This window comes from Piliocolobus tephrosceles, chromosome 8, assembly GCF_002776525.5.
Source record: "Piliocolobus tephrosceles isolate RC106 chromosome 8, ASM277652v3, whole genome shotgun sequence".
Classification (NCBI taxonomy): domain Eukaryota; kingdom Metazoa; phylum Chordata; class Mammalia; order Primates; family Cercopithecidae; genus Piliocolobus; species Piliocolobus tephrosceles.
Window position 1 is genome coordinate 7,641,978 of NC_045441.1, and position 27,006 is coordinate 7,668,983.

A 27,006-nucleotide genomic window follows, 5' to 3' on the forward strand; every position below is an offset into this window, starting at 1 on the left:
CTTGGGCCCAGGTGTTTGAGGCTGCAGTGAGCTAAGATTGCATCAGTGCACTCCAGCCCGGGGGACAGAGCGAGACCCTGTCTCTAAACAAATACGTCAGTAAAGATGCAATTCCTCCCATCCAAGTTCCTCAGTACTCTCCATGGATCCCTTGGAGATTAGGGTAGCTCCGTTTAAGAGACTGGCCCATTCCCTGCCCGATGGCCCTGGGGCCTCCTCAGCCCCTTGGCCCACTACCACACAGAACCCAGCTCAGCTCACTCCCTCAGCCCCTGCCTCTCTGTCTACAGCCCACCTGCTCCCCCAGCCTCCACCCTCTGACCTTCCCTCCTCAACACAGAACAAGGCACCACCCTCAGAAGCCAGGCCAGCGGCTTTCTGGATAATTTTACGGATAATTGCCCGATGCCGCCATGCCGGAAGGGGCCCACACCACAGCCCCTCTCTCCGGGATTCAAGGAGGGAGGCCCCTGCCTCCTGACACCCAGACATCACCACGTCTCACACCAGGGCTACCCGGCCATTCGTCCTGACCTATGGGGTCTTCTGGACAGTCGAGATAGACACTGAGTTTGTTCCTTAGAGTCTTGTCTTCCCTCCCCTAATTCCAGTCATTGTGAGGTTACAACACAAGTGTGAGGAAGTAGCCCTTTCACCCTCCCTCACGCCATCCCTCTTTCCTTTCAACAATGTTTAATGAACACCTACTATGTGCTGGGTAGTATTCTGGGTGTTAGAAGTAGAAATAGTGAACAAAATAGGCAAAATCCTTTCTGTCTTCAAGTTTATATACTGTGTAAGGTTCAGATTAAATAAACAAGTTAAGGCCAGCTGCAGTGGGTCATGCCTGTAATCCCAGCATTTTGGGAGGCTGAGGTAGGAGGATCTCTGGAGACCAAGGATTCCAGACTAGCCTCAGCAACATAGCAAGACGCCATCTCTACAACAACTTTTTGAAAATTAGCTGGGCATGGGGTGTGCTTCTGTGGTCTCAGCTACTTGGGAGGCTGAGATGGGAGGATTGCTTGAGCCAGGGAGGCCGGGGCTGTGGTGAGCTACGATTGCACCACTGCACTCCAGCCTGGGGGACAGAGTAAGACTCTGTTTCTATTTTGAAAAAAAAGTACAAATAAATTTTAAAATAAATAAATAAATAGTATGTTAGGCAAAGCGTGGTGGCTCACGCCTGTAATCCCAGCACTTTAGGAGGCCGAGGTGGGCAGATCACTTGAGACCAACCTGGCCAACATGGCGAAACCCTTTTTCTACTAAAAATACAAAAAAAAAAAAAAAAATTAGCCAGGCCTGGTGGTGGGTGCCTGTAATTCCAGCTGCTTGGGAGGCTGAGGCTGAGGCAGGAGAATCACTTGACTCTGCGAGGCAGAGGTTGCAGTGAGCCATGATCGCGCCCCTGCACTCCAGCCTGGGAGACAGAGCAAGATTCCGTCTCAAAAAAAAAAAAAAAAAGTATGTTAGAAGGTTACATTCGCCATGGGTATAAGGAGAGGAAGGAGAGGAGAGTGCCAGGGTGACCTCACAGACGAAGGTGATGTTTGAACAGCCCTGAAGGAGCAGAGAGGGAACCCCACACATGTCCAGGAAACAGCGGCCTGCCCGGCAAAGGTAACAACTCGGAAAAGACTCAGCCAGACAAGCAGCAGGGGCTGGGGGTGGCAAGGTCACAGGCCAGGTTGGACAGGGACTTAGGGGGCCACTGGAAGGATTTGGGGTTTGTTCTGAGATGGGAGACACTGAAGGGTTTGGGGCAGAGGAAGATGTGGTCTTGGAGCAGTTTTGTAGACTGACTTCTGGCGCAGTGAGGGGTTAGCGGGACCCACCAGGCATTGCGAGAGCCCTGCTAGGGACAGGGGTGGTGGCGGCAGGGGAGGAGGGAGCAGCGGTCAGATTCTGGATCTCAGTTGAAGGATTTCCCGTAGGATGGATATGAAATGTGAGAGATAGAGCTGCCGAAAATGACATAGGGAAGTCTGTTTCCTGGGGCTGCTGAAACAGAGTACCACAAACCAGGTGGCTTAAAACAACAGAAATGCGACCAGGCGCCGTGGTTCACGCCTGTCATCCCAGCACTTTGGGAAACCGAGGTGGGTGGATCATGTGAGGTCAGGAGTTCGAGACCAGCCTTGCCAACATGGTGAAACCCCATCCCTACTAAAAATATAAAAATTAGCCGGGTGTGGTGGTGAGTGTCTGTAATCCCAGCTACTCAGGAGGCTGAGGCAAGAGAATCGCTTGAACCTGGGAGGCAGAGGTTGTAGTGAGACAAGATCATGCCACTGCACTCCAGTCTGGGAGCAAGACTCTGTCTCAAAAACAAACAAACAAACAAAACAACAACAACAACAAAAAACCCTCAGAGCTGGGCACAGTGGCTCACGCCTGTAATCCCAGCACTTTGGGACGCCGAGGCAGGAGGATCACTTGAGCTCAGGAGTTCGAGACCAGCCTGGCCAACATAGTGGGACCTCATCTCTACAAAAACTAAACAGAAAATTAGCCAGGGATGGTGGCACCTATAGTCCCAGCTACTCAGGAGGCTGAGGTGGGAGAATCACTTGAGCCCAAGAGGTCGAGGCTGCAGTGAGCTATGATCATGCCACTGCACTCCAGCCTGGATGACAGAGACAGACTCTATCTAAATAAATAAAAAAGGCCAGGTGCAGTGGCTCATGCCTGTAATCCCAGCACTTTGGGAGGCCGAGGCAGGTGGATCATGCGGTCAGGAGATTGAGACCATCCTAGCCAAAGATGGTGAAACCCATCTCTACTAAACACACAAAAATTAGCTGGGCGTGGTGGTGCGTGCCTGTAATCCCAGCTACTCGGGAGGCTGAGGCAGGAGAATCGCTTGAACCAGTGAGTCGGAGGTTGCAGTGAGCTGAGATCATGCCACTGCACTCCAGCCTGGCGATAGAGTGAGACTCCATCTCAAAAAACAAAAAAGACTTTAAAAAAAAAAAAGGAACGCAGAATCCCAGGCCCCACTCCAGACCTCCAAAATGAAAATTCTTGTTTACCAAGATCTCCAGCAATTCTCACGAACTCAAAGTTTAAGAAGCCAGCTAGAGACTAGGGGTTCTCACGCCTGATTTGCACCAGAATCCCAGAGGGCCTGTGAAAACAGGTGGCTGCCCCTCTCCCCAGGCACTGCTTCAGGTATCAGGTCGAGCCCAGGAGTCTGCATTTCCAGCATGTCCCCAGGTGTGGCCCACGTTCCCCCTGTGACTCTAGAATCCACCTGAGGTCTCAGACTGGGATGCATGTCCAAGTCACCCGGGGACAGCTCTTCCCACCTCCAGGGACCTGAACTGGCTCCTTTCAGTTGTCTTCACCACAGAGGACGAGTGGGATGTCCTGCTACGTCACAGCACTGCCGTTGCTGTCTGCAAGGCAAAAACGTCCATGCACAAAAGAGAGACTCGGGCCACACCGTCTATGCTTGGCTATATTCAGAGCACACAAGCTTTATTTAGCAACAATGGCAGTATTTCATGAGAATGAGCTGCACAATAGCATAAATGCCATTTCCTGCACACAGCCTGGGAGCAGATGGTTACAGAGACAGAGCCCAGACCCTACAGTCCTCCCCTGCCCTTCCCGACTGGCTCCAGCTACTTCTGGCCTCATTATTGTCTCTCTCTACCACAGCCCAGGTCGCTGGGCCAGAGGGGAGGGTGCAGGCTGGTTCCGCTAGTCAGGCTCTGTCATCCTGCTTCTTTCTTCTCAAGGCCACCTTGGGAGCAGCTGGCAGGCAAGAATGCCCCCCTCGCACACAGGGAACCCAAGTCCCTACTGATTCAACCTCTTCTACCACTGCAAGTCCTTTTCCTCGATGAAAGTTTCACATATGGGTTTCAATAAAATAAGGTGATATTTATAAATCACTCTGCACTCACTAAAAGTTAGTACTGCCCCCCATCCAGCCCCCTGCCAGCAAGCAGGGACTAGGGTGGCCTTCTAAAAGGTGTGAGAAGTGCAGAGACAAAGCACAAAGGGAGGGCCCGGCCCAGCCCTGTCAGGGCTGCTTGGAGGTCAAATTTCCTTTCAGCTGTAGTGCAGGCTGCATCCCAGCAACCAACTTAACCAGATACAGAGCTAATCATCTGAAATCTCCATGTGACACGTGTGTTTATATTTGTGTGTGTGTGTACATGCACACTTGTCTCTGTGAGTGTGCCCATCTATGTGTACAACCTTCAGTTATGGATTTTTAACCCTTTGTGACCTCCTTTCTGGCTCTCTGGCACAGGCAGAGCTGTCTGGGGGAGGAAACTGAGAACCCCCAATGGACAGCAGATGTGCCAATATGAGAGGAATGGGCAGTGGGCAGCCAGGCCCACCTGGGAGTGAACATGGAACACCCCAAGCATCCAAGTCCTGCATGAAGCCTCTTCAAAGGTAGGGGGTCAAGGCGGTAGTAACCGAGTGGGGCTTACGTCAGTGGCTGGACTGTACAGATGGGGGAATGGTTGGGGGCAGGGGTTACCGAGAGGGAGAGGCTTGTGGCAGTGGCTGAACTGTACAGATGGGTGGATGATCCAGGCCAACAGCCCCACGGACATGAACCCCTCCTGGTCAGTGGTGCACACCACCCTGCCAGAAACTCCAAGCCAGCAGTCAGTGAACACTGAAATGGGGTGGGGAGGGGGAGTGCTCACACAGTGTAAGTTTTGACAGACTTATAGAGGGGTGGGAGCAGCCCATGGTTCTCGCGGACAATTTCCAGGTACTCAGATGGAGTCTCCAGCAAGAAGGGCCCACAGCACATCTGGCAGCAGCACCTGACCCCAGAGGGTGGCTCCGGGTTCTTGTCAGACATGGGGGAAAAGTCAAAATCAGCCACCTATGATGAACAAAATCCCACGGGTCAATCACCCACCCACCAGGAGCCCCATCAGGTGGCCTTATGAGCTCAGCTGCCTGGCAGCAGAGTGCACAGAAACACCTTTCCGGTACCACACAGATGCAAGAGATGGACATAGGAGATAAATCAGATGGGACACAAACTTAGCAATTTTTCCTGGTTTACAGATGCCTCTTGGGCACGTCACCCCAAGTCCCAGAGCCTCGCTGTAACATCAAGACCCCCTCAAGGCATCCTGGCCTGGCCCCCATACCCTCTCTAAAGATCCTCTCTAGGCAAGGCCCAGTAGTCCAGCCTCCACCCCACTGAGTACCCACCTCCACCATATCCTTTTGCTGAGTGGCATTCCGCAGGGTCATGTACATGATGAAGGCCAACATCACAGTGATAAGTGTAGCACATGGGAAAGCAAAGACAGCCGGCTGGATTCCTGGGAACGAAAGAGGTAACATTAAAGGACTGGATAGCTGGTGCTGCAGTGCTCGTTCTCAGGAAGCAAGCACAACAAACGAGGGAATGAATGGTCAAGTCCTACCAGTGATTTTTTTTACCCACGTGTACATGCATCCCAACTGGGTAACCCCAAGAGGTAAATCCAGGACTTCACAAAAAATAAACTGGGGTCTGAGTGGGGGGCTTTCAGCATACATCCACAAGTTACTTGATAGCAACTTCCAAGAGTGGCAGCTAAATTCCTCACCCCTTGAGTGAGGGCTGAACTCAGTGACCAGCTCCTAGTGTACAGCAGATGAAAGGAGTGACAGTGCATGGTTCCTGAGTCTAAGCCATAAAGGATACCACAGCTCCTCCTTTGCTCTCTTGGGTGACACACTTTTGGGAAGGGCAGCCCTGTTGTGAGGTCACCCAATCGGCACTGTGTCTCTGCTTCAGCTTCCACCGTCTGGCAACTCCAGGCTCACCCACTAAACCTGTTTCAGTGAGGTGCTATGATAGAAAGAGTCCAATGTCTGAAGTTAAACAGTTGTGGGTTCAAATCCTAGCTCTGAACATGCTACCTCCTGCTAATGTTGACCTGCAAGACTGCTAAGGAGATGCAACAAGAAGAGGGGTGTTGATGAGTGTGGCATGTGGTAGGTGATCAGGAAGTGTGGGTTCCCTCTCCTTTTTCCCTCACCCTCTGCCATAAGTGTCTGTTTCCCCAGGAAAAGTTGGCATTCATTACCTGTAATTACCTGTACTGCTGTCTTCTCTGCAGAATTCAGGGGGTTCCTGATTAGAACTTGGTCCCCAGAGGGTGCTGAGAGACGCAGGGCTCAAGTGACCTGATGATGCCCACAAAGTAAGCCAGGGCCCAGATGGACTGTAGCATCCTCTCAAGGGCCCACAGTGGGATTGGGGAGACTGTAGAGGACAGTGACAGCTTCAGGTGCATCCATAGGACCAACCTTGAAGACAGGTGCAGCTGGCAGGGTTTGGCATGAGCTTGGGAACACTGGGAAGAACTAACTCCTACCCCAGGATCAGAGTCTGAAAGCCTGGCTCAGGCTCAGGCTAACATCCAGTCTTGTTGCCTCCCTGTGCCTTAGTTTCCCCTTTTGTAGCATCAAAGGTAGGACTAGGTTGAGCATCTGAAAGATGGTGCCTTCAGGACCTGAGATCCCACACTATGTAAGGATGTACTTATCTGGGGCTCCCAGAGTCCTCCATAAAAATGAATTGTAGAACCCAATGCTGTCATCAGCAAAGCCTATGACCGTAAGCCAGGGGCTGGGCCTGATGATGGTTTTGGAAGGGTATTTCAAGAAAGAAGTTTGGGCATCCTTTTTCTTTCTTTCTTTCTTTCTTTCTTTCTTTCTTTCTTTCTTTCTTTCTTTCATTCATTCATTCATTCATTCATTCATTCACGGAGACAGGGTCTCACTCTGTTGCTCAGTCTGGAGTGCCGTGGTGCGATCTTGGCTCACTGCAGCCTCAACCTCCTGAACTCAAGTGATCCTACCACATCAGCTTCCCGAGTAGCACAGCAGAGATCTACAGGCACATGCCGTACTCTCTCTCTCTCTATATATATATATACACACACACACACACACACACGTATATACACGCACATATAAAATATATGTATATATATGCACATATATATACACATATATATGTTTTTTGAGACAAGAGCCTCTCTGTGGCCCAGGCTGGAGTGCAGCAGTGCAATCTCAGCTCACTACAACCTCCACCTCCCAGGTTCAAGGGATTCTCATGCCTCCGCCTCCTTCATAGCTGGGATTACAGACCCACACCACCACACCCAGCTAATTTTTTTGTATTTTTAGTAGAGACGGGGTTTCACCATGTTGGCCAGGCTGGTCTTGAACTCCTGACCTCAAATGATCCACCCACCTTGGCCTCTCAGAGTGCTGGGATTACAAGCACAAGCCACCGCACCTGTCCTATTTTTATATTTTTTGTAGAGACAGAGTTTTACCACGTTGCCCAGGCTGGTCTCAGACTCCTAGGTTCAATCAATCCACCCACCTCAGTCTCCCAGAGTCCTGGGAGCCACCTTGCCTAGCCCAGGCATCCTTATTAATGATATGCAATGCCTTCTCCCTGGAAGACTCACTACCACACTGTGAGTTGAGTAGAGTTACTGTTGGGGATGCTGGTTTTCGCGGTGGCAACTGCTGGGGCAGGCGTGATGGTGATGAGGGAGGGAACATTGCAAGTACGGTGGCTCATTTGGTGCAAAAGTGTTTGCGCTGGGAACGTGTGGTCTTGGAAATATGTGGGAGAAGACATTGGCATGGTTGCTTTTGGTCCACGAAGCTGGCATTGGGGCAGGTAGTGGCATGGGCTTATAGATGTGGGTAGGGGCAGGGGCCATTGAGGTGACTTGGTGAGAATGCTGATAGAGTCATTAGTGGTGGCACTGGGGGTCCTGGAAGAGTTGTCAGGAGAACATATGGTAATGGTGGTGTCTGAGTTGGTTACAGTTGTTAGTGGTGCTGGTGTTGATGGTGGTGCTGGTAGAATCGATGGGTGCTGTACTGGGGTTGGCAGAGTTGGTTGCTGGTGGGATTGGAGAGTTTGGTGGTGGGGGTATTGGCAGTTGGCCAACGCTGATGTTGGCCATCACTGGAGTCAGTAGGGTTAATGATGGTGATGATGCTGGTGGGCTTCGTTGCTGAGGACCTTGGTAAGGCTGGCTGGTAGGAGCGTATTGGTGGTGGTGGCAGGGTGGACAGGCTTGTGCTGTCCATGTGGCACTGGAGCAGAAGGCGAGGTGTCACTTACTGGAGGGCCACACCTGGATCCTGTGGTACTGATGCGTCTTGCTGATGACATTCTCGGCCCGGATGCTGAAACAATAGTCCCCAGGGTCCCTGAAGGTGTGGGTCAGGTTGTACGCTGTGCTGGCCACGGACACAGGGTGGCACTCCCCTTCCTCCAGCGGGAGGCACTCAGGCTTGAGACGCCAGCACACAGTCAGAGGAGGGCTGCAGGGAAATGGGGGCAGTTTTTAAGAAAAGGCTCAGTAAAATGTGTCAGCACAGACCAAGTCCAAGACGGGCCAGGTGCGCAGGAACTTCAGTGTCCTTTCCAGGACAGGACATCAAGCTGTCCTGGACTCAGCTTCATGCATTCCAGACCAGGGGACACTATGGTGCAAGAGAGATGGTCCCAGACCCCCAAGGGAATTCCAAGTAAATAAGGCAGAGATTCACACTGACTGCTCACCGGAGGCAGGATGAGGGGTCCGATGGCACACATGGTGTACCACAGAAGCCCAGGGGGATAATAGGCACGTCCCATTTTTTGGGTTTTGTTTTCTATGAGACAGGGACTCACTCTGTCACCCAGGTTGAAGTGCAGTGGCTCAATCATAGCTCGGTGCAGCTTCCAACTCCCGAGCTCAAGTGATCTTCCTGCCTCAGCCTCCCGAGTAGCTGGGGCTACAGGCACCAGCCACCATGCCCAACTAAATTTTTTATTTTATTTTATTAGTTAATTTATTTATTTAGAGATGGAGTATCGCTCTGTTGCCCAGTCTGGAGTGCCATGTCGCGATCTTGGCTCACTGCAACCTTCACCTCCTGGGTTCGAGCCTCAGCTTCCTAAGTAACTGGGACTACAGGCACGCACAACCATGCCTGACTAATTTTTGTATTTTTAGTAGAGACGGGGTTTCACCATGTTGGCCAGGCTGGTCTCAAACTCCTGACCTCGGGTGATCTGCCCGCCTCAGCCTCCCAAAGTGCTGGGATTACAGGCGTAAGCCACCGTGCCTGGCCAATTTTTTAATTTTTTTATAGAGATGGGACTATATTGCCCTGGGCAATATAGTTCCAACTCCTAGCCTCAAGTATTCTCCTGCCTCAGCCTCTCAAAGTGCTGAGATTACAGGTGTGAGCCACTGCAACCAGCATGAGAGAGTTGTTTGTTTGTTTTGTTTTCGTTTTTGTGTTTTGTTTTGTTTTTGACGGAGTCTCACTCTGTCACCCAGGCTGGAGTGCAGTGGTACGATCTTGGTTCACTGTAACCTTTGCCTCCTGAGTTCAAGTGATTCTTGCACCTCAGCCTCCCAAGTAGCTGGGACTACAGGCATGCGCCACCATGTCTGGCTAATGTTTGTATTTTTTTGGTAGAGTTGGGGTTTCACCATGTTGGCCAGGCTAATCTTGAACTCCTGACCTCAAGTGATCTACCCACCTCAGCCTCTGAAAGTGCTGGGATTGCAGACATGAGCTACCGTCCCTGAGCATGAGAGCATTCTTAATGAGGTAGCCAGAGAAGGCTTCCTGGAGGAGGTGGCATTTGAGCAGATCTGAAAGGATAAATGAACCTTTGATGGGCGAGAAAGGATAAGGGCATTCCAAGTTATCCACATTCCACAAGCATAGGCTCAGAAGCTGGAAAATGCAGGTCCATTCAAGGAATGTGACATGAACATTCCAATTCCACGCAAACCCAGGTCTGCAGGAAAAGTCATGCACTCGTGCCACCTCAAAGGTCAGGGCTGCTAAACCCACGGGGCTTCCCATTCTCCCCATGCTGTGCTCCTGCCTCCAATGCCCCGTGAAAACTACCTCCAACCCCTAAATTATTCATAGCTCATCTTCCTCTTCCCCTGGCCTCCATTGCTCACTCTCTGTCTGGCCTAGCATCCCTCTCACGTGTCTCCGTGTGGGGACAGGAGTCCTTCAAGGACTGGCCAGGCACGGTTGCTCACGCCTGCAATCCCAGTACTTCGGGAGGCTGAGGTGAGCGGATCACTTGAGGTCCGGAGTTTGAAAGCAACCTGGCCAACATGATGAAACCCTGTCTTTACAAAAAATACAAAAAATTAGCCCGATGTGGTGGCGTGCACCTGTAATCCCATCTACTCGGGAGGCAGAGGTTGCAGTGAGCTGAGATTGTGCCACTGCACTCCAGCCTGGGCAACAAAGCGAGACTTTGTCTGGGGGAGAAAAAAAAAAGAGTCCTTTAAGGCCTGGGCCCTGACCACTGATGTCTGCCGCTCTATCCATCCCAGTGGCCCCAGGGAGGGGCACCCTCATGGACAGAATGCACTCGGCATCTGTGTCTCCTCACTTACTGAACAGCCTGATGCTGTTCTTGCCAGGAGCTTGGGCCAGGCTGCCTTGAGTAGACTGGCTGATGAGAATCCCCTGGGATGATCTGCTTCTGTGTCATGTGGGATGCCCCACCCTGCACACAGAACCCTCGGAAGCAGTGGCTCTGTCTTGTCTACTCTGGTCTAGAAGCTTCCAGAAAAGCACCCGGTCCAAAGCAGATCCGCGATCAACTTCTGCTGGCTGGTGCAAGCTCCCCTGTGCAGGCTGGAGGGCAGAACAGGTTTGGTTTTTTTGTTTTTTTTTTTTTGGACAGAGTCTCGCTCTGTTGCCTAGGCTGGAGTGCAATGGCAGGATCTCAGCTCACTGCAACCTCCATCTCCCAGGTTCAAGCAATTCCCTTGCCTCAGCCTCCCAAGTAGCTGGGATTACAGGCATGAGTCACAGCGCCCGGTCTCAGAAAAGGCTTTTGAAGGCAGGCATTCCAAGGGGCTTAGAAGAATAAGAAACATCTGGACATGTAATGGGAGAGAAGAGAACCCTGAAAGAACCACAAGGGCAAAGGCCTGGGGGCTGGAAAATAGGCCACGTTCTACACAGAGGGCTTCTCAACAGGAGGGTTCCCTCCCAACCTTTGTCTCCATACCCACGGTGAATACAGCCCCAAAAGGCAGGTCCTCCCTCCCTGGGACCTCAAGAATTGAGCTGAGGGCTAGGTGTGGTGGCTCATGCCTGTAATCCCAGCACTTTGGGAGGCCAAGCTGGGAGGATCACTTGAGCTCAGGAGACTGAGACCAGCCTGGGCAACATAGGGAGACCCCAGCTCTACAAAAATTAAAAATTGGCCAGGCATAGTGGTGCCCACCTATAGTTCCAGCCACCTAGGAGGCTGAGGCAGGAGAATCATTTAAGCCTGGGAGGTCAAGGCTGCAGTGAGCTGTGACGGTGCCACTGCACTCCAACCTAGGTGACAGGGCGAAACTGTCTCTAAAAAATACAAATAAAGGCCGGATGCAGTGGCTCATGCCTATAATCTCAGCACTTTAGGAGGCCAAGGCGGGTGGATCACTTGAGGTCAGGAGTTGGAGACCAGCCTGGGCAACATGGTGAAACCCCATCTCTACTGAAAATACAAAAATTAGCTGGGCATCGTGGAGTGTGGCTGTAATCCCAGCTAGGCTGAGGCAGGAGAATCGCTTGAACCAGGGAAGCAGAGCTTGCAGTGAGCCAAGATTGCGCCACTGCACTCCAGCCTGGCGACAGAGTGAGAGACTCTGTCTCAAAAATAATTAAAAATAAAAATAAAATAAAGACTGGAGCTGAGCCCATGCTCTCCCCATGGCCCAGCCTCAGGACAGAGTGGTACTGCCCTTCCACGAGGTCCCAGACCTGGGGTCCGTCACAGAGTGAAACACACTTGGGGTCACCATGAAAGTGGATGTGCAGAGCCCACGGGGCACCCACAGTGCACTCCGGAGTTCACTTACCTCCCCAGGAAGTTCAAGGTCACAGTCATCTTTTGGAAGGTCTGAATTAGGGTGGGCCCCAAGACCTGGATGCCTCGAAGGGTTTCTGTAAGGCCGAGAGAACCCCATTAGACCTGGTAGCTAAGGATTGCTGTCAAGGCTCCCAGGGCACAGGGTGGTGTGACCACCACCCTGTCCTCCCCTCTGCCCTCTCCTAAGAGCAGGTCACAGGTCTGTGCAGGGTTCCTCTGGGTCCTGCCCTTCCCTGTCAGCAGCAGGTCTGGAGCCGGCTCAGAGGGAGGAATTTGGAAAAGGCAGGAAACACACGACTGTCCCGCCCATTGCCAAGTCATCGTCCATGTCATACAGGGCAGCACCATCCCATCAGCAAGAACCAAGACATCTTCTGCAGCTGCCCAAGGGCCCCATCTTGCCAAAGCCAGGGAGAGATGGAGACCGTCCCACCCTGGGGTGAGCCTCGGTGGGAGGCCGACGGGGCCGGGGAACAGGGAATGGCATGGACACAGTAGACAGCTGATCACCGGCTCAGGCTCTGGGTGCTTAGGCTCAGGCGGCCCCGGGCGCGAGGGCCGCTCAGCCACTGCACAGCCACATGATCCCATCCGCCGCCTGCAGCGCCCTGTCTGAAGCAGGGGTATGATAGACACTCCTCAGAGGTCTGTGGGGCTCCAGGAGACAGGATGTGGGTCCAGCCTAGAGCCACCGTGATCTGTGCCTATGGTGACCCCACTCTGGAACGGCCAGACTGCATCAGCCTGCCTGGACACCCACCCTGCAGCTTCAGCGAGGCGGAGAAGTCCCCGGTCTTCTGCATCACACCCTTCGTGGCATCCAGCTTCACCTCTTCCCACTCTGCCACCACTTTGAGCTTCACGGTGAAGGTCCCGATGATGGAATAGTTATAATAGACCACGGAGTCTTCAGTCACCATCTGGGTCCTGTTAGGAGACGGGGAGGAGAGAGGAGGGAGACAGCAGATGGCTGCTTCCCCTTCCTGGAACTCAGAAGTGATTCATGGGATTGCCAGAGTCAGGGGAGGCTGTGCAGTGAGACTCCCAGCTACCAGTGAGCACACCCATCGTCACAGGGCTCCAGGTCAGCTGACCCATTTCCCAGATGAGGAAACCGAGGCCAGAGAGGGCCTAAAATTCAGGAAAATTACAAATTTCTCACATTAGCCAAAGTTCAAGGGCTCAACAGCCCCATGTGGTAAAGACAGAAGAATTTTTTGTCAAAAATGTTTTGTTTTTGTTGTTTTTGGTTTTTGAGACAGGGTCTCACTCTGTCACCCAGTGGTGTAATCATGGCTCACTGCAGCCTTGAATTCCTGGGCTTGAGCAATCCGCCCGTGTCAGCCTCCCAAGTAGCAGGGATCACAGGCGTGTACCACTGTGCCCGGCTAATATATGATTTTTTGTAGAGACAAGGTCTCACTATGTTGCCCAGGCTGGTCTTGAACTCCTGTGTTCAAGTGATCCTCTGACCTCAGCCTCTCAAAGTGCTGGGATTACAGGCATGAGCCACTCTGCTAAGCTGAGAGTTCTGTTGGACAAAGCTGCCATCCAGATTTTTTAAGTAAATGATCTTTTCTGCAAATTGTCTGCTTTCCAGTATTTATCCTGTACTTTCTCTCTTTCTCTCTCTCTTTTTTTTTTTTTTTTTTTTTCCTTTTTAGAGATAAGGTTCTGCTCTGTTGCCCTGGCTGGAGTGCTGTGGTGCAATCAGATCACTGCAGTCTCTGAACTCCTAGGCTCAAGCAGTCCTCCCACCTCAGCCACCTGTAGCTGGGACTACAGGCACGTGCCACCATCCCTGGCGAATTTTTGTATTTTTTGTAGAGACGAGGTCTCCCTATGTTACCCACACTAGTCTCGAATTCCTGGGCTCAAGTTTTCCCCCGCCCTCTTGGCCTCTCAAAGCACTGGAATGACAGGTGTGAGCCACCATAGGCCTGCACTTATTTTCTTAACTTTAGTGAATAAGTTAGAACTTTCAGAATAATATTGATGGACCCTGATAAGGAGCACCCTTGCCTTATTCCCACACATCTAGAGCCAGGTTCCCCCAGCATCTCAATTCAATGATTCCTCAAAGGTATTTGACCACAGGTCACTTTTGTCACCAAGAAGTAGAGAATCCACATTCCACGTTTTGCCAGGGGCGGTGGCTCACCCCCTGTAATACCAACACTGGGGAAAGGCAAGGTGGGAGGACTGCTTGAGCCCAGAAATTCGAGACCAGCCTGGGCAACTTGGCAAAACCCCGTCTCTACAAAAAATACAAAAATTAGCCAGCCGTAATGTTACAGGCCTGTGGTCCCAGCTACTCAAGAGGCTGAGGTGGGGGGATCTTGAGGTCAAGAGGCAGAGGTTGCAGTGAGCCGTGATCACGCCACTGCACTCCAGCCTGGGCAACAGAGTGAGACTCCATCTCAAAAACAAAAACAAAAACACGTCTTTTTTTTTGAGACAGAGTCTTGCTCTGTCACCTAGGCTGAAGTGCAGTGGCATGATCTCGGCTCACTGCAACCTCCTCCTCCCTGGTTCAAACAATTCTGCCTCAGCCTCCTGAGTAGCTGGGACTACAGGCACGTGCCACCATGCCCAGCAATTTTTTTTTTTTTTTTTTTTTTTTTTGTATTTTCAGTAGAGATGGGGTTTTGCCATGTTGGCCAGGCTGGTTTTGAACTCCTGACCTCAAGTGATCTGTCCACTTTAGCCTCCCAAAGTGCTGGGATTATAGAAGTGAGCCACTGCGCCCGGCCATAAACAAAAACATATTCTAAGTTCTCTACTCAGTATAATGTTAGTTGTTAGTTCCAGCAACTTCTTTTTCTAGTTTATTGATATTACATTGAATGTTCATTTCTGTTCATACTAACACTTTTTTGGCATCTAAAGAGATGATCTGGCCAGGCATGGTGGCTCACATCTGTCATGCCAGTGCTTTGGGAGGCTGAGGCGGGAGGATGGCTCGAGACCAGGAGTTTAAGACCAGCCTGGGCAACATAGCGAGACCCCATGTCCACAAAACATTAAAAAAAAATAGTCATGTGTGGTGGTACACGCCTGTGGTCCCAGCTACTCGAGAGGTCAAAGCAAGAGGATTCCTTGAGCACAAGAGATTGAGGCTGCAGTGAGTCAGGTTTGTGCCACTGCACTCTAGCCTGGGTGATAGAGCAAGACCCTGTCTCTAAAAAAGAGGGAGAGGGAAACCAAGCACAGTGGCTCACACCTGTAATCCCAATGCTTTGGGAAGCTGAGATGGGAGGATCTCTTGAGCCCGGGAGTTCAAGAACCAGCCTGTGCAACATAGTAAGACTCTGTCTCTACAAAAAGTTTTAAAATTAGCAGGGCGTAGTGGTGCAGGCCTGTAATCCCAGCCACTCAGGAGGCAGAGGGGGGAGGATTGCTTGAGGCTGGGAGGTCAAGGGGGCAGTGATCTATAATCACACCACTGTACTCTAGCCTGAGTGTTTGACCATAGGTTGCTTTTGTCACCGAGAGTTAGAAATCCACATTCTGAGTTTTGCTGGGCACAGTGGCTCACCCCCTGTAATCCCAACACTTTGGGAGGAAGGAAGGAAGGAAGGAAGGAGGCGGGGAGGGAAGGGAGGGAGTAGGGCCAAGCACAGTGGCTCCCACCTGTAATCTCAGCACTTAAGAAGGCAGAGGCGGGAGGATCACTTGAGCCCAGGAGTTCAAGACCAGCCTGGGCAACATAGCAAGACCCTGTTCTCCTCCACAAAAAAGGGGAAAAGAGACAAAAAGTTAAAAGGGAGGAATAAAGAGAAATGAAGCCAGAGCACCTGGGTTCTACCTTGTATCTAGCAATGGCTGGCTAGGTACCCTTCAAGGTCAAATGGGAAAAAGTCCTATGCACCTTGACCTTCCTTAAATGGCTGTTTTGGGCACCAATGGCCTCCTTTATCAGGTGAAGACACCACAAACGTAGGGCTAGTGACTGATTCACCAGTGTACCCCAGGATCCCCAAGTGTGGCAGAGAGGAGGCGCTTGAAAGATGTTTGAAGGGAAACAGAGTGAGCAAGGAAAGGTGAGGAGCTTCAGGTGGGTCCAGTGGCGCACACCTGTAATCCCAGCACTTTGGGAGGCTGAGGTGGGAGGATCACTTGAGGTCAGGAGTTCGAGACCAGCTTGGCCGACATGGTGAAGCCCTGTCTCTACTACTACTACTACTACTACTACTACTACTACTACTAATAATAATAATAATAATAAATAAATAAATAAATAAATAAATTAGCTGGGCATTGTGGCTCACACCTGTAATCCCAGCAGGAGGCCAAGACAGGCAGATCACTTGAGGCCAGGAGTTCAAGACTAGCCTGAGGAAAATGGTAAAACCCCATCTCTACTAAAAAAAAAAAAAAAATAGCTAGGTGTGGTGGTGCAAGCCTGTACTTTCAGCTACTGGGGTAACTGAGGCAGGAGAATCGCTCGAACCCAGGAGGCAGTGGTTGCAGTGAGCCAAGATGGCACTACTGCACTCCAGCCTGGATGATAGAGCAAGACTACATCTCAAAAAAAAACTAAAAATGAAAGTGGGGAGATTCAGAGTACCCTGCACAGTGCGTGAGATGGTGGGGCACCAGTGACAGCTGTAGGGCCTGCAGAGGGGTAGGGACCTACCCGTCCCCAAAGTCCCAGCTGTAGAGAAACACGGCGGTCTTGAGGAAGTTGCTCGGGTCGTGGAGAAGGAAGGAGACTTTCAGGACGGTCTTAGTGAGATAGGAGCTGGGCCAGGGCAAGGAGGTGTTCTGGGTGACAACGAGGTCCCCAACGAGGAGCTCTGAGAGAGAGAGAGAGAGAGAGAGAGAGACATGGGAGGATGAGTCTTGGAGATTCAGGGATCAGGGAACCAGATAGAGACCTCGTGGGCAGCTGTCAAAGCCACCACTTCCCTGGCCGGACCTTCTGGCTGTCAGAGCTAGGCAGGGAGAGGGGACCCCCCCCTCTTCCCCAAAGACCCCTGAACACAGAGGCCTCCACACCCTCCCCCTGCTGCATGAACAGTGCTGAACACCGGAGGACTTTGTCACATTCACTGTTTTCTCTCCTGTCCCCTCTCACTAGGACCCTGAACTTTCTGGCACCAAAGATGGCCAAAGTCAGAAGGAAATGCATGGGCGGGTGCCGTGGCTCACACCTGTAATCCCAGCACTTTGGGAGGTCAAGGCAGGTGGATCACAAGGTGAGAAGTTCAAGACCAGCCTGGCCAAGATGGTGAAACCCCGCCTCTACTAAAAATACAAAAATTAGCCGGGTGTGGTGGTGCACACCTGTGGTCACAGCTACTTGGGAGGCTGAGGGAGGAGACTCGCTTGAACCCAGGAGGCGGAGCTTGCAGTGAGCCAAGATCGCGCCACTGCACTCCAGCCTGGGCGACAGAGCAAGACTCCATCTCAGGAAAAAAAAGAAAAAAGAAGGAAATGCATAAGCTTTGAAAGGAACTTTTGGGAAATATTTCAGAATGTCAGGTGACCCTAGAAAAACTAGCAGTTCCAATGGCCAGGCAGGGTGGCTCACGCCTGTAATCCCAGCACTTTGGGAGGCCGAGGTGGGCGGATCATGAGGTCAGAAGATCAAGACCATCCTAACACGGTGAAACCCCATCTCTACTAAAATACAAAAGCAAAATTAGCTGGGCATGGTGGCGGGCACCTGCAGTCCCAGCTACTTGAGAGGCTGAGGTGGGAGAATGGCGTGAACCCGGGAGGCAGAGCTTGCAGCGAGCCAAGATTGCACCACTGCACTCCAGCCTGGGTGACAGAGCAAGACTTCCTCAAAAAAAAAAAAAAAACAGAAAAAAGGAAAAATTAGCAGCTCCACTGATCACAGCTCCACACACTGGGACCACTGTCCTGTGTCTACTTCTCTAAAAAGAAAAAGAAACTGGTGAGGCGCGGTGGCTCACACCTGTAATCCCAGCACTTTGGGAGACCGAGGTGAGCAGATCACTTGAGGCCAGGAGTTCGAGACTTGCCTGGCCAACATGGCAAAACCCTGTCTCTACTAAAAATACAAAAATTAGCTGGGCATGATGGCCAGCACCTGTAGTCCCAGCTACTCCAGAGGCCGAGGCATGAGAATTGTTTGAACGGGGAGGTGGAGGTTGCAGTGAGCCAAGATCACGCCACCACTCCAGCCTGGGCAACAGAGGGAGACTGCCTCAAAAATAATAATAATAATAATAAATTAATTAAAATTAGTAAAAGTGGAAAGGAAGGCATGCTCAATAGAGCTCATTTGGAAAATGTTCAAACATAAAATAAGAAAAGAAGCTAACTATCATTCAACTCTACCACTGTTGCCGTTTTGAAGTGTGACAAAGTATTTGCTCGTGTGTTTAATATACACATATATTAAATACAGATTATTGGGTTAGTTAGACAATTCTGTGCTTTGCTTTTTTAAGATGTAATTTTACATGCATGTGTGTTTACCCATGGCATTACAAACTCATTGTAAGGGTCACTGTTAATAGTGGTATAAATGATTTCATTATATTTAGCTAGTATCCTCACTGTTGCTCACTTAGCTTGTTTATCTCTTCTTTTGCTATTATAAACACTACTGCAATGAACATCTTCATGCATAAGGCATGACCCAAATGCAGGTTTATTTCCTGAAGATAAATTCATTATTAGACTGTAAAGTCCAAAGGGGCAAAGGGGCATCTTCTCGTGGAATGTGTGAGAGAGAGAGAGAGACAAAGAGACATAGAGACAGAGATAAAGAGACAGACAGAGACAAAGACAGAGACAGAAAGAGAGAGAGTGACAAAGACATAGAACAGAAAGAGAGAGACAGAAAGGGAAAACAGAGAGGAGACAGAGAGACAGAGGCAGAGATAGATAGAAACAGAGAGAAGGACAGAGAGAGACAGAGACAGAAAAGAAAGATGAGAAAGAGGGGAGAAAGAGCCAGTGAATGACCACAGGACTACAATAATTTCTTTCTTTTTTTTTTTTAAGACGCAGTCTCACTCTTTGCCCCAGGCTGGAGTGCAGTGGCACGTTCTCGGCTCACTGCAATCTCCACCCCTCAGGTTCAAGCAATTCTCCTGCTTCAGCCTCCTATATAGCTGGGATTATAGGTGCCCATCACCATGCCCCACTAATTTTTGTGTTTTTAGTAGAGACGGGGTTTCGTCATGGTGGCCAGGCTGCTCTCAAACTCCTGATCTCAGGCGATCCACCTGTCTCGACCTCCCGAAGTGCTGGGAGCCTCCGCGCCCAGCCGAGACTACAATAATTTCTAACCATCAGTACCTATTGACCAGCCGCTCTCCACAGGGTTGTATTAATGTATACCCCCAGCAGCAAGAGTCGTCCATTTTAGCACAGTACCTGCTGGGGGGGATCTCTGCGATTTTCAAATCCTTTCTAACTCGGCTGACTCAGGGAAGGAACGTATGGGCCTAATCTGCATTGATCTGATTCCTAGCGAAGCTGGATGTTTTTCTCTGCACCAAAGGTTTGAAGGCAAACTAACAAACATAAGCGACCCTCACCTGTGATGGGGAGGACCACAAAGCCCCTGGCCACGGGCTGGCACATCCAGCAGTCAGCGGCAGTGACCCAGACGGAGACTGGGAAGTCCCCAGGCACATGGCCGACCACATGGATGGTGGAGCTGAGACCCTTCTCCGTCTTGCCAGTGAGCACCAGCGGGGTGTGGATCCAGTGGAAGCGGTAGAGGTGGGCATCGGCGGGCAGGGCCAGGCTGCTGTTGTCCTTGGCCACCAGGCTGGCTGAGATAGTCACCTCCGCTCCCGTGGTGGCAGGGCTATCGGTGGTGAGATTGAGTTCATACAAGCCTAGGAGCCCAGAAACAAAGACTGTGTTTCAGGAGGGTATGTGGCAAGGAGCCCCACAGCCACCTCTGGGCTGGCATCAACTATTCTATTTCCCAGGTGGAGAAACTGAGGCTCAGGCAGCTCAAGTGACTTTCCCAAGGGTCACTCAGCCAATTTGACATCAAACTGAGGTTCAAAACTGGGTCCCACTGACTCCAAATAAGTCTCTTCAGTGTTATTTCCCCTTCCTTCCTTCTTTCTTTCCTTCCTTCCTTCCTTCCTTCCTTCCTTCCTTCCTTCCTTCCCTCCCTCCCTCCTCTCACTCCCTTTCCTTCCTCCCTCCCTGTCTCCCTCCTTTCTTTTCTTCCTTCTTTGCTTTCTTTGTTTTTTTTCTTTCCTTCCTTCCCTTTCTCTCTCTTTCCTTCTTTCTTTTTCCTTCCTTCCTTCCTTCCTTCCTTCCTTCCTTCCTTCCTTCCTTCCTTCCTTCCTTTCTTCCTTTCTTCCTCCTCTCTCTCTCTCTCTCTCTTTTCCTTTCTTTCTCTGGATCTCACTCTGTCACCCAGACTGGAGTACAATCATCACAGTTCACTGCAGCCTCCACCTTCCAGAATCAAGTGATCCTCCTGCCTCAGCTTCCCAAATAGCTGAAACCGCAGACACACACCACCACAGCCAGCTAATTTTTTATTTTATTTTTTGTAGAGATGGGGGTCTATGTTGCCCAGGCTGCCCAAATTATATTTTCTTTTCATGCCAGCCAGGCAGGGCCTTGGTTAGTGGCTACTCTTCTGGGCAGGCCACACAAAGAACATTCTACTGTTCCCCAGAATCCTTGTGGTTTTGTTTTGAGACAAGGTCTCCCTCTGTCATCCAGGCTGGGATGCAGTGGCATGATCATAGCTCACTGCAGCCTCAAACTCCTGGGCTCAAGTGATCCTCCCGCTTCAGCCTCCCAAGTAGCTGGGACTTGTAGGTCCAAGTCACTACGCCTGGCTGATTTTTTCTTTCTTTCTTTTTTTTGTAGAGATGGGATCTCACTATGTTGCCCAGGTTGGTCTCGAACTCCTGGCTTCAACCACTCCTCCTGCCTTGGCCTCCCAAAGTGCTGGGATTACAGGCATGAGCCAGCGAGCTCAACCACATTGCCCAAAGATCTACTGGACAGTGCTGGTCTTATGCCTCTGGATTCCTCCTCTCCTCACTCCTCCCTCTCTGTCAGGGTTAGAGGATCCAGCTGTCGGCCAGGCACCATGGCTCACACCTATAATCCCAGCACTTTGGGAGGCCAAGGTAAGCTGATTACTTGAACTCAGGAGTTCGAGAGCAGCCTGGCCAACATGGTGAAACCCCGTCTCCACTAAAAATACAAAAAATTAGCTGGGCGTGGTGGTGCATGACTGTGATCCCATCTACTCAGGAGGCTGAGGCAAGGGAATCGCTGGAACCCAGAGGCAGAGATTGCAATGAGCCGAGATCAAGCCACTGCACTCCAGCCTGGGCCACAGAGTGAGACTCCATCTCAAAAACAAAAGAAAACAAACAATAAAAACACTTCCCTGTACCTCTCACCCCCTCAGCTCTCTCCCAGCAGCCTGAGTCCACTGTTGTCCCAACTCCATGTGGGAACGAAGGTTTCTTTGCCTCTCCTACTGCGCTTCAAACTCCTTTAGAGCAGGGGCCATTTCCATCGTCCTTGTGACCAGCACAACGCTTGGCACATAGCAGGTGTTTGGTACTGCTGTGGCCAAGGGGCACCTGGAGAGCAGGTGCAGCAGAGGGACCAGCCCACCTGGCCCTGCCCCGGGAGACTGTTCACCCAGGCAGCACTGACTGAGTCCCTTCCATGGACCCCATCCCTACTGTGTTGGCAGGACCCAGAAATGCAGAACATGCCCCTCCCCCAAGGGACCTCACAGGAGACCTGCTTGGGCTCTCAACAGGAAAGGCTGGCCAGGTGCTGTGGCTCACACCTGTAATTCCAGCACTTTGGAAGGCCGAGGTGGGTGGATCACCTGAGGTGGGGAGTTGGAGACCAGCCTGACCAACATGGAGAAACCCCTGTTTCTACTAAAAATACAAAATTAGCCAGGCATGATGGCAGGCGCCTGTAATCCCAGCTACTCAGGAGACTGAGAGAGGAGAATCGCTTGAACCCAGAAGGCAGAGGTTGCAGCGAGTCAAGATCGCGCCACTGCACTCCAGCCTGGGCGACAAGAGTGAAACTCTGTCTCAAAAAAATTTAAAAAAAGAAAGGCCAACTATTTTACCTTGTGGTTTTCAACTATTTCAACTATTTTACCTTGTTGTTTTTCTTTCACAAATTTTCATTAGACCCCTTACCCTCTCTCTGCCACTCTATTATGAAGGGGGAGGGGGATGAAAACTGTTGGATAATATTCAACCCCCTTAGCAGCCCACGTCCCACCTGTTCCTCGACAAGTCTCCAATCTGGGTCCTTTTATAGTTCCCAAAATGTGACCGAAAGGTGGGTGCTGGCCTTCTGGCAACGGGGATGTGGGGAAAATAGATGCATGACTGGGTGGGCACAAGGTCCCCCCGCAAGTCTCCTCAGGAACCTGTCAGCTCCGGATCCATTTTGGGAAATCACTTCCAGAAGAAATAGCACCCTGGTCTCCTGGGCTCTAAAATGGCATCTCGGCCAGGCACGGTGGCTCATGCCAGCCCTTTGGAAGGCCGAGGTGGGCAGATCACCTGAGGTCAGGAGTTCGAGGCCAGCCTGGCCAACATGGTGAAACCCCGTCTCTACTAAAAATACAAAATTAGCCAGGCATGGTGGCAGGCGCCTGTAATCCCAGCTACTCGGGAGGCTGAGGCGGGAGAATCACTTGAACCCAGGAGATGGCAGTTGCCATGAGCCGAGATCTCACCACCACACTCCAGCCTGGCCAAAAAGAGCGAAACTCCATCTCAAATAAATAAAATAAAATCACATCTCCCCAAAGCCAGTACCGACAGGGTGGAAAACCCCTCTAGATGAGGTGGCATTTTTAAGTAAAAAGGCTGCCTATCCTGTGCTCCCTGGGGGCTGGGGGTTGTGGCTTGATGACTGACCCTGATACATCCCCACCTCCCTGCCTTGTCCTCCCCTCCCTTAGCAGGTGCATGGTCCCCAGACATCCGACAGATGCGCGGGCCGCCCTCACACAGTTTCCAGGGCAGGGCTAGCCTGGGAAGTAGAAGCAGGAATCCAGGGTGCAAGGGGCGCCCCCTCCAGTGCTCAGGCAACTCTGAGATTATTTTTTTCAGCTGCATCTCATTCACTTCGAAGCAACATCACCTGTCCCCGTGGGGAACTCCAGCTCCAGCTTTCCTCAGGACCGCATCACACCTTCACTGCTGTGGCCCACATTACACATTTACCTTTGTTTCAGGGCAATTTCTTAAATTATAAAGGCATTTGAGGCTGAGCCTAGCCAGCTCACACCTGTAATCCCAGCTCTTCGAGGCCAGAGGGTCACTTGAGCCCAGGAGTTTGAGATCAGCCTGAGCAACACAGTGATACCCAGTCTCTACAAAAAATAATTTAAAAAATTAGCCGGGTATGGTAGCGTGCACCTGTTGCCCCAGCTACTTGGAAGGCTGAGGCAGGAGGATCTCTTGAGCCCAGGAGTTGGAGGTTGCAGTGAACTATGATGGCACCCCTGCACTTCAGCCTGGGCAACAAAGTGAGAGACCCTGTCTAAAAAAAATAAATACATAAAAATCAAGTCATTTAGGTCAAGATGCCGAGAGCTGGTCACTTCTGAGAGAATGCTGGCATTGAAAAGGGGACCTGCCGTGTCTTAACCCCAAAGAGGGAATTTCAGGTGCTCTTGTGGGAGCTTTTTCACGCAAATACAGTGTGTATATCACATTGAGGGACTTGAAGCCCGTGTGGGCCACTGCTGCTGCCTGAGGCCACCCAACCAGTCTGTACCACCCTGGTTAGGCTCTGCCCTCCCTCCCCTCTTTGGCTGGGAGGCAGCATTTGACCAGGCTGTGGACAGAGAGCTGCATGGATGAGAAACCACCTCCTCCCTTATCCCCCTAACTCCTGGCACCCTCCTCCTTCCCATCCCCTACCCACCACCCCAGCCCAGGACCGTGGGCCTGAGCAAGACTAGCAGGTGGCAGGGACATTCGGCTGCATGCTAATGGCCAAACAGCATCTGCAGTGAGACAGGCGCATGTCATCATGCAGATCGGTTGCCAGGGGAAAGGATCAGGAGGGCAGCCGGCTGGGACTGGGAGGGGGGATTGAGGGGGGCAGGGAGGGGCTGTGTCTGCTGCAGACGTTGCTGCAGACAGTGGCCCAGCTCATGGGAGCCCGCCCCCCCCCCCACCACCACCTGCCGGCTCTAAGGACACTTTTTTTCTCAGTCTATTTTTTCAAAATCAGGTGTGTCACAGACCCTGGGTGATGCTGCCCCTGTTCCTCAGGGGTCTCAGGGATGACATCCGGGGTGGAAATGGACCAGGAAGCCTTTGCCAAATGTGACCAAAGGAACCAATCACAGGGCCTGCTGCTCTACCCATCAAATTCATCTTTCCAGGCTGGCGTGGTGGCTCCCACCTGTCATCCCAGCATTTTGGGAGGCTGAGGCGGGTGGATCACCTGAGGTCAGAGGTTCGAGACCAGCCTGGCCAACATGGCGAAACCCCACGTCTACTAAAAATACAAAAATTAGACAGGTGTGGTGGCAGGCACCCGTAATCCCAGCTACTTGGGAGGGTGAGGCAGGAGAATTGCTCGAACCCAGAAGGTGGAGGTTGCAGTGAGCCAAGATTGTGCCACTGCACTCCAGTCTGGGTGACAGAGCAAGACTCCATCTCAAACAAAAAATTCATCTTTCCATGTTTGGGAGTCCAGGTGACATGATCTTGGGGTATGGAGCAGCCAAGGCAGAGGTTTAGGGGACTCCACGGGCCCCCCAAGTCACCCAGAGCTGAAGGGGCAAAAGCAAAAAGAGATGGGGCAACCACCCCAAAGCTTGGCCCATGGAAGAAACACCTACCTTTTCCAACAACACAGCATGTGCGGCCCTGGACATTCTAGAAAATGGCTACATCAGTCCTTTCACACAGAATATGCAGACTACCCAAAACACTTCAGAAGAGAACCTCTAAAGTCTGGGTAACACAAGCCGGAATTAATTAATAGTCCAGTACATGGACTTCTGATTTACAAATCCCTGATTCATGCAGACTCCAGAAAGGGGAAGGGTAGAAAAGTCTACCCCACCGGTGAGGGAGAAGATACGTTTCCCAACCACTCCCAGCCACTGTGATTTTGACCACATCGAGGGTGCAATTGGCTAGAATGGGAACCACACATGAGTTCCAAATAATTCACTTTTGTTATTTTCTTTTGTTCTTTTTCTTTTGCAATTGAGGACACATTGAAAATCTCTGGACACAAATAAACCTGATGGACAAGAGATCTCTTTTCTGTATTTCCAGGAGGAAATAGGTGATCTTGTCCAAACACAATGCCCATAAAATTCGTCTAATTCATCCCTGAGTTGCAGGTTTTCTTTTACCTCGTGGTTTCTCTTTCACAAATTTTCATTAGATCCCTTGCGCTCTCTCTCTCCTGCTCTTTTATGAGGGGGGAGGGGGATGAAAAGCGTTGGATGGTATTCAACCCCCTCAGCTGCCCACGTCCCACCTGTCCCTCGACAAGTCTTCAATCTGAGTCCTTTGATGGTTCCCAAAATGTAGCAGAGAGGTGGGTGCTGGCCTTCTGGCGGTGAGGAAGTGGGGGCAGTAGACACACGACCCTGCCCCCCCACCCCGCCCACACACATACCCCAGAAACCTGTCAGCTCCGGGTCCATTTTGGAAATCACCACCAGAGACGAAATGGCAGCCTGGCCTCCTGGGCTCCAAAATCACATCTCCCCAAAGCCAGCACCAACGGGGTGGAAAACCCGTCTAGATGAGGCGACATTTTAAGGCAAAAACGTTGCCCATCCTGTGCTCCCTGGGGGCCTGGGGGATTGTGGTGCGACGATGGACCCTGGCGCATTCCCGCCTCCCTGCCTCATCCTCCCCTCCTTTAGCGGGTGCATGGTCCCCAGGCATCCCCCCCGCGCGGTTTCCAGGTTTCCAGGGCAGGGCCAGCCTGGGGGGTGGAAGCAGGAATCCAGGGGGTGCGGGGAGCCCCCTTCAGTGCCCAGACGACTTTGGGAGAAAAGGGTGAAAGGAGAGGGGAGAGGGCGCTGCAGTGGCCTCATCCGAGGAGGGAGATGCGCTCAGGGCGCACGGTGCCACCTCCGCAATCCCGGATCCCGGGCCCACCCGCCCGCGGAGACGGTTCCAGGCCCCGGGCGGGCTGCCCAGCGCCTTACCTGCGGCCACCCCTGCCGGGGCCCAGGGCAGGAGGCAGGAGAGCCATAGGATGCGGCCGAGGCGCGACCACACTGCCCGGGCCATGGCGGGGCCCGGAGCGGGAGAAACGTGGGGCGGAAGCGGAGGGAATGCAGCTCGAGCTGGAGAACGGCGGCGGCCGCTCCTCCGGGCGCGCAGCGCGGGCGGTGCGGGGAGGTGCGGGCGCCGTGCTCGCTCGTCCTCGCCGGGAGACGCTCTGTCGCTGCGCGCCGCCACCGCCCACAGCCCGCTGCGCGACCCTGGCCCACGTCAGCCGCGCCGCGCGCCCTCCTCCTCCTCCTGCCGCCCCTTGCTCCCGCGTCCCTCTCCACCGCCGCGTCCTCCCTCCCCGCGTCTCTCCCCACGGCCGCGCCCCCTGCCCTCCAGGAGTCCACGAACGGCCGCGCCCCCTGCCCTCCAGGAGTCCACGATCGCCCCTCCCAGTTTGCCTCCCCTCTAGGGGTTCCCGAGCTCCCTTCCTGCGCCCTGGCTCCTCCCCGCACCGCCACCCTCCAATCCAAATCCACCCCCGGCCGCATCCTTCCCCTCCACTAACCGAGTCCACGCCCCACGCACCCGCATTTTTCCCTTCCCCTGAGCCCCTCCCCGCCCCGGATCCGATACCGCCCGCTCTGACTCAGCGTCCCCAGGGGTGTGAGCTGCGCTGCAAGCCGCCTTTAGGTCCCTTGGGGCTCTCCTCCAGGTGCCTTCTCTCTGCACGCTCCTGGCTCCGAGATGCTGCTCCTCATTCAAGAACTGTTGAGTGCTAAGGTGTGCCAGGCACTGGGCGAAAGGCCTCGAAATTCCCCCTCGCTATTGCTGCTGCTGCTTCTCTTCTTTTCTTTCTTTTTTTTTTTTAATCTTGAGACAGAGTCTTGCTCTGTCCCAGGATGGCACGATCTCGGCTCACTGTAACCT

General features: G+C 52.2%; 1 protein-coding gene across 1 annotated transcript; it reads right to left on the reverse strand.

Moving 5' to 3' along the window:
* Nucleotides 1-3,565: 3,565 nt before the first annotated feature.
* Nucleotides 3,566-26,466, reverse strand: TMEM130 (transmembrane protein 130). The gene is made up of 8 exons (XM_023192083.2): nt 26,070-26,466; nt 19,435-19,740; nt 16,551-16,710; nt 12,672-12,838; nt 11,901-11,985; nt 8,135-8,337; nt 5,200-5,312; nt 3,566-4,825 (listed from the first exon to the last, which is right to left on the reverse strand). The coding sequence occupies exons 1-8, from the start codon at nt 26,152-26,154 to the stop codon at nt 4,673-4,675; spliced, it is 1,272 nt and encodes a 423-aa protein (XP_023047851.1). The 5' UTR covers nt 26,155-26,466; the 3' UTR covers nt 3,566-4,672.
* Between the last annotated feature and the right edge of the window lie 540 nt (nt 26,467-27,006).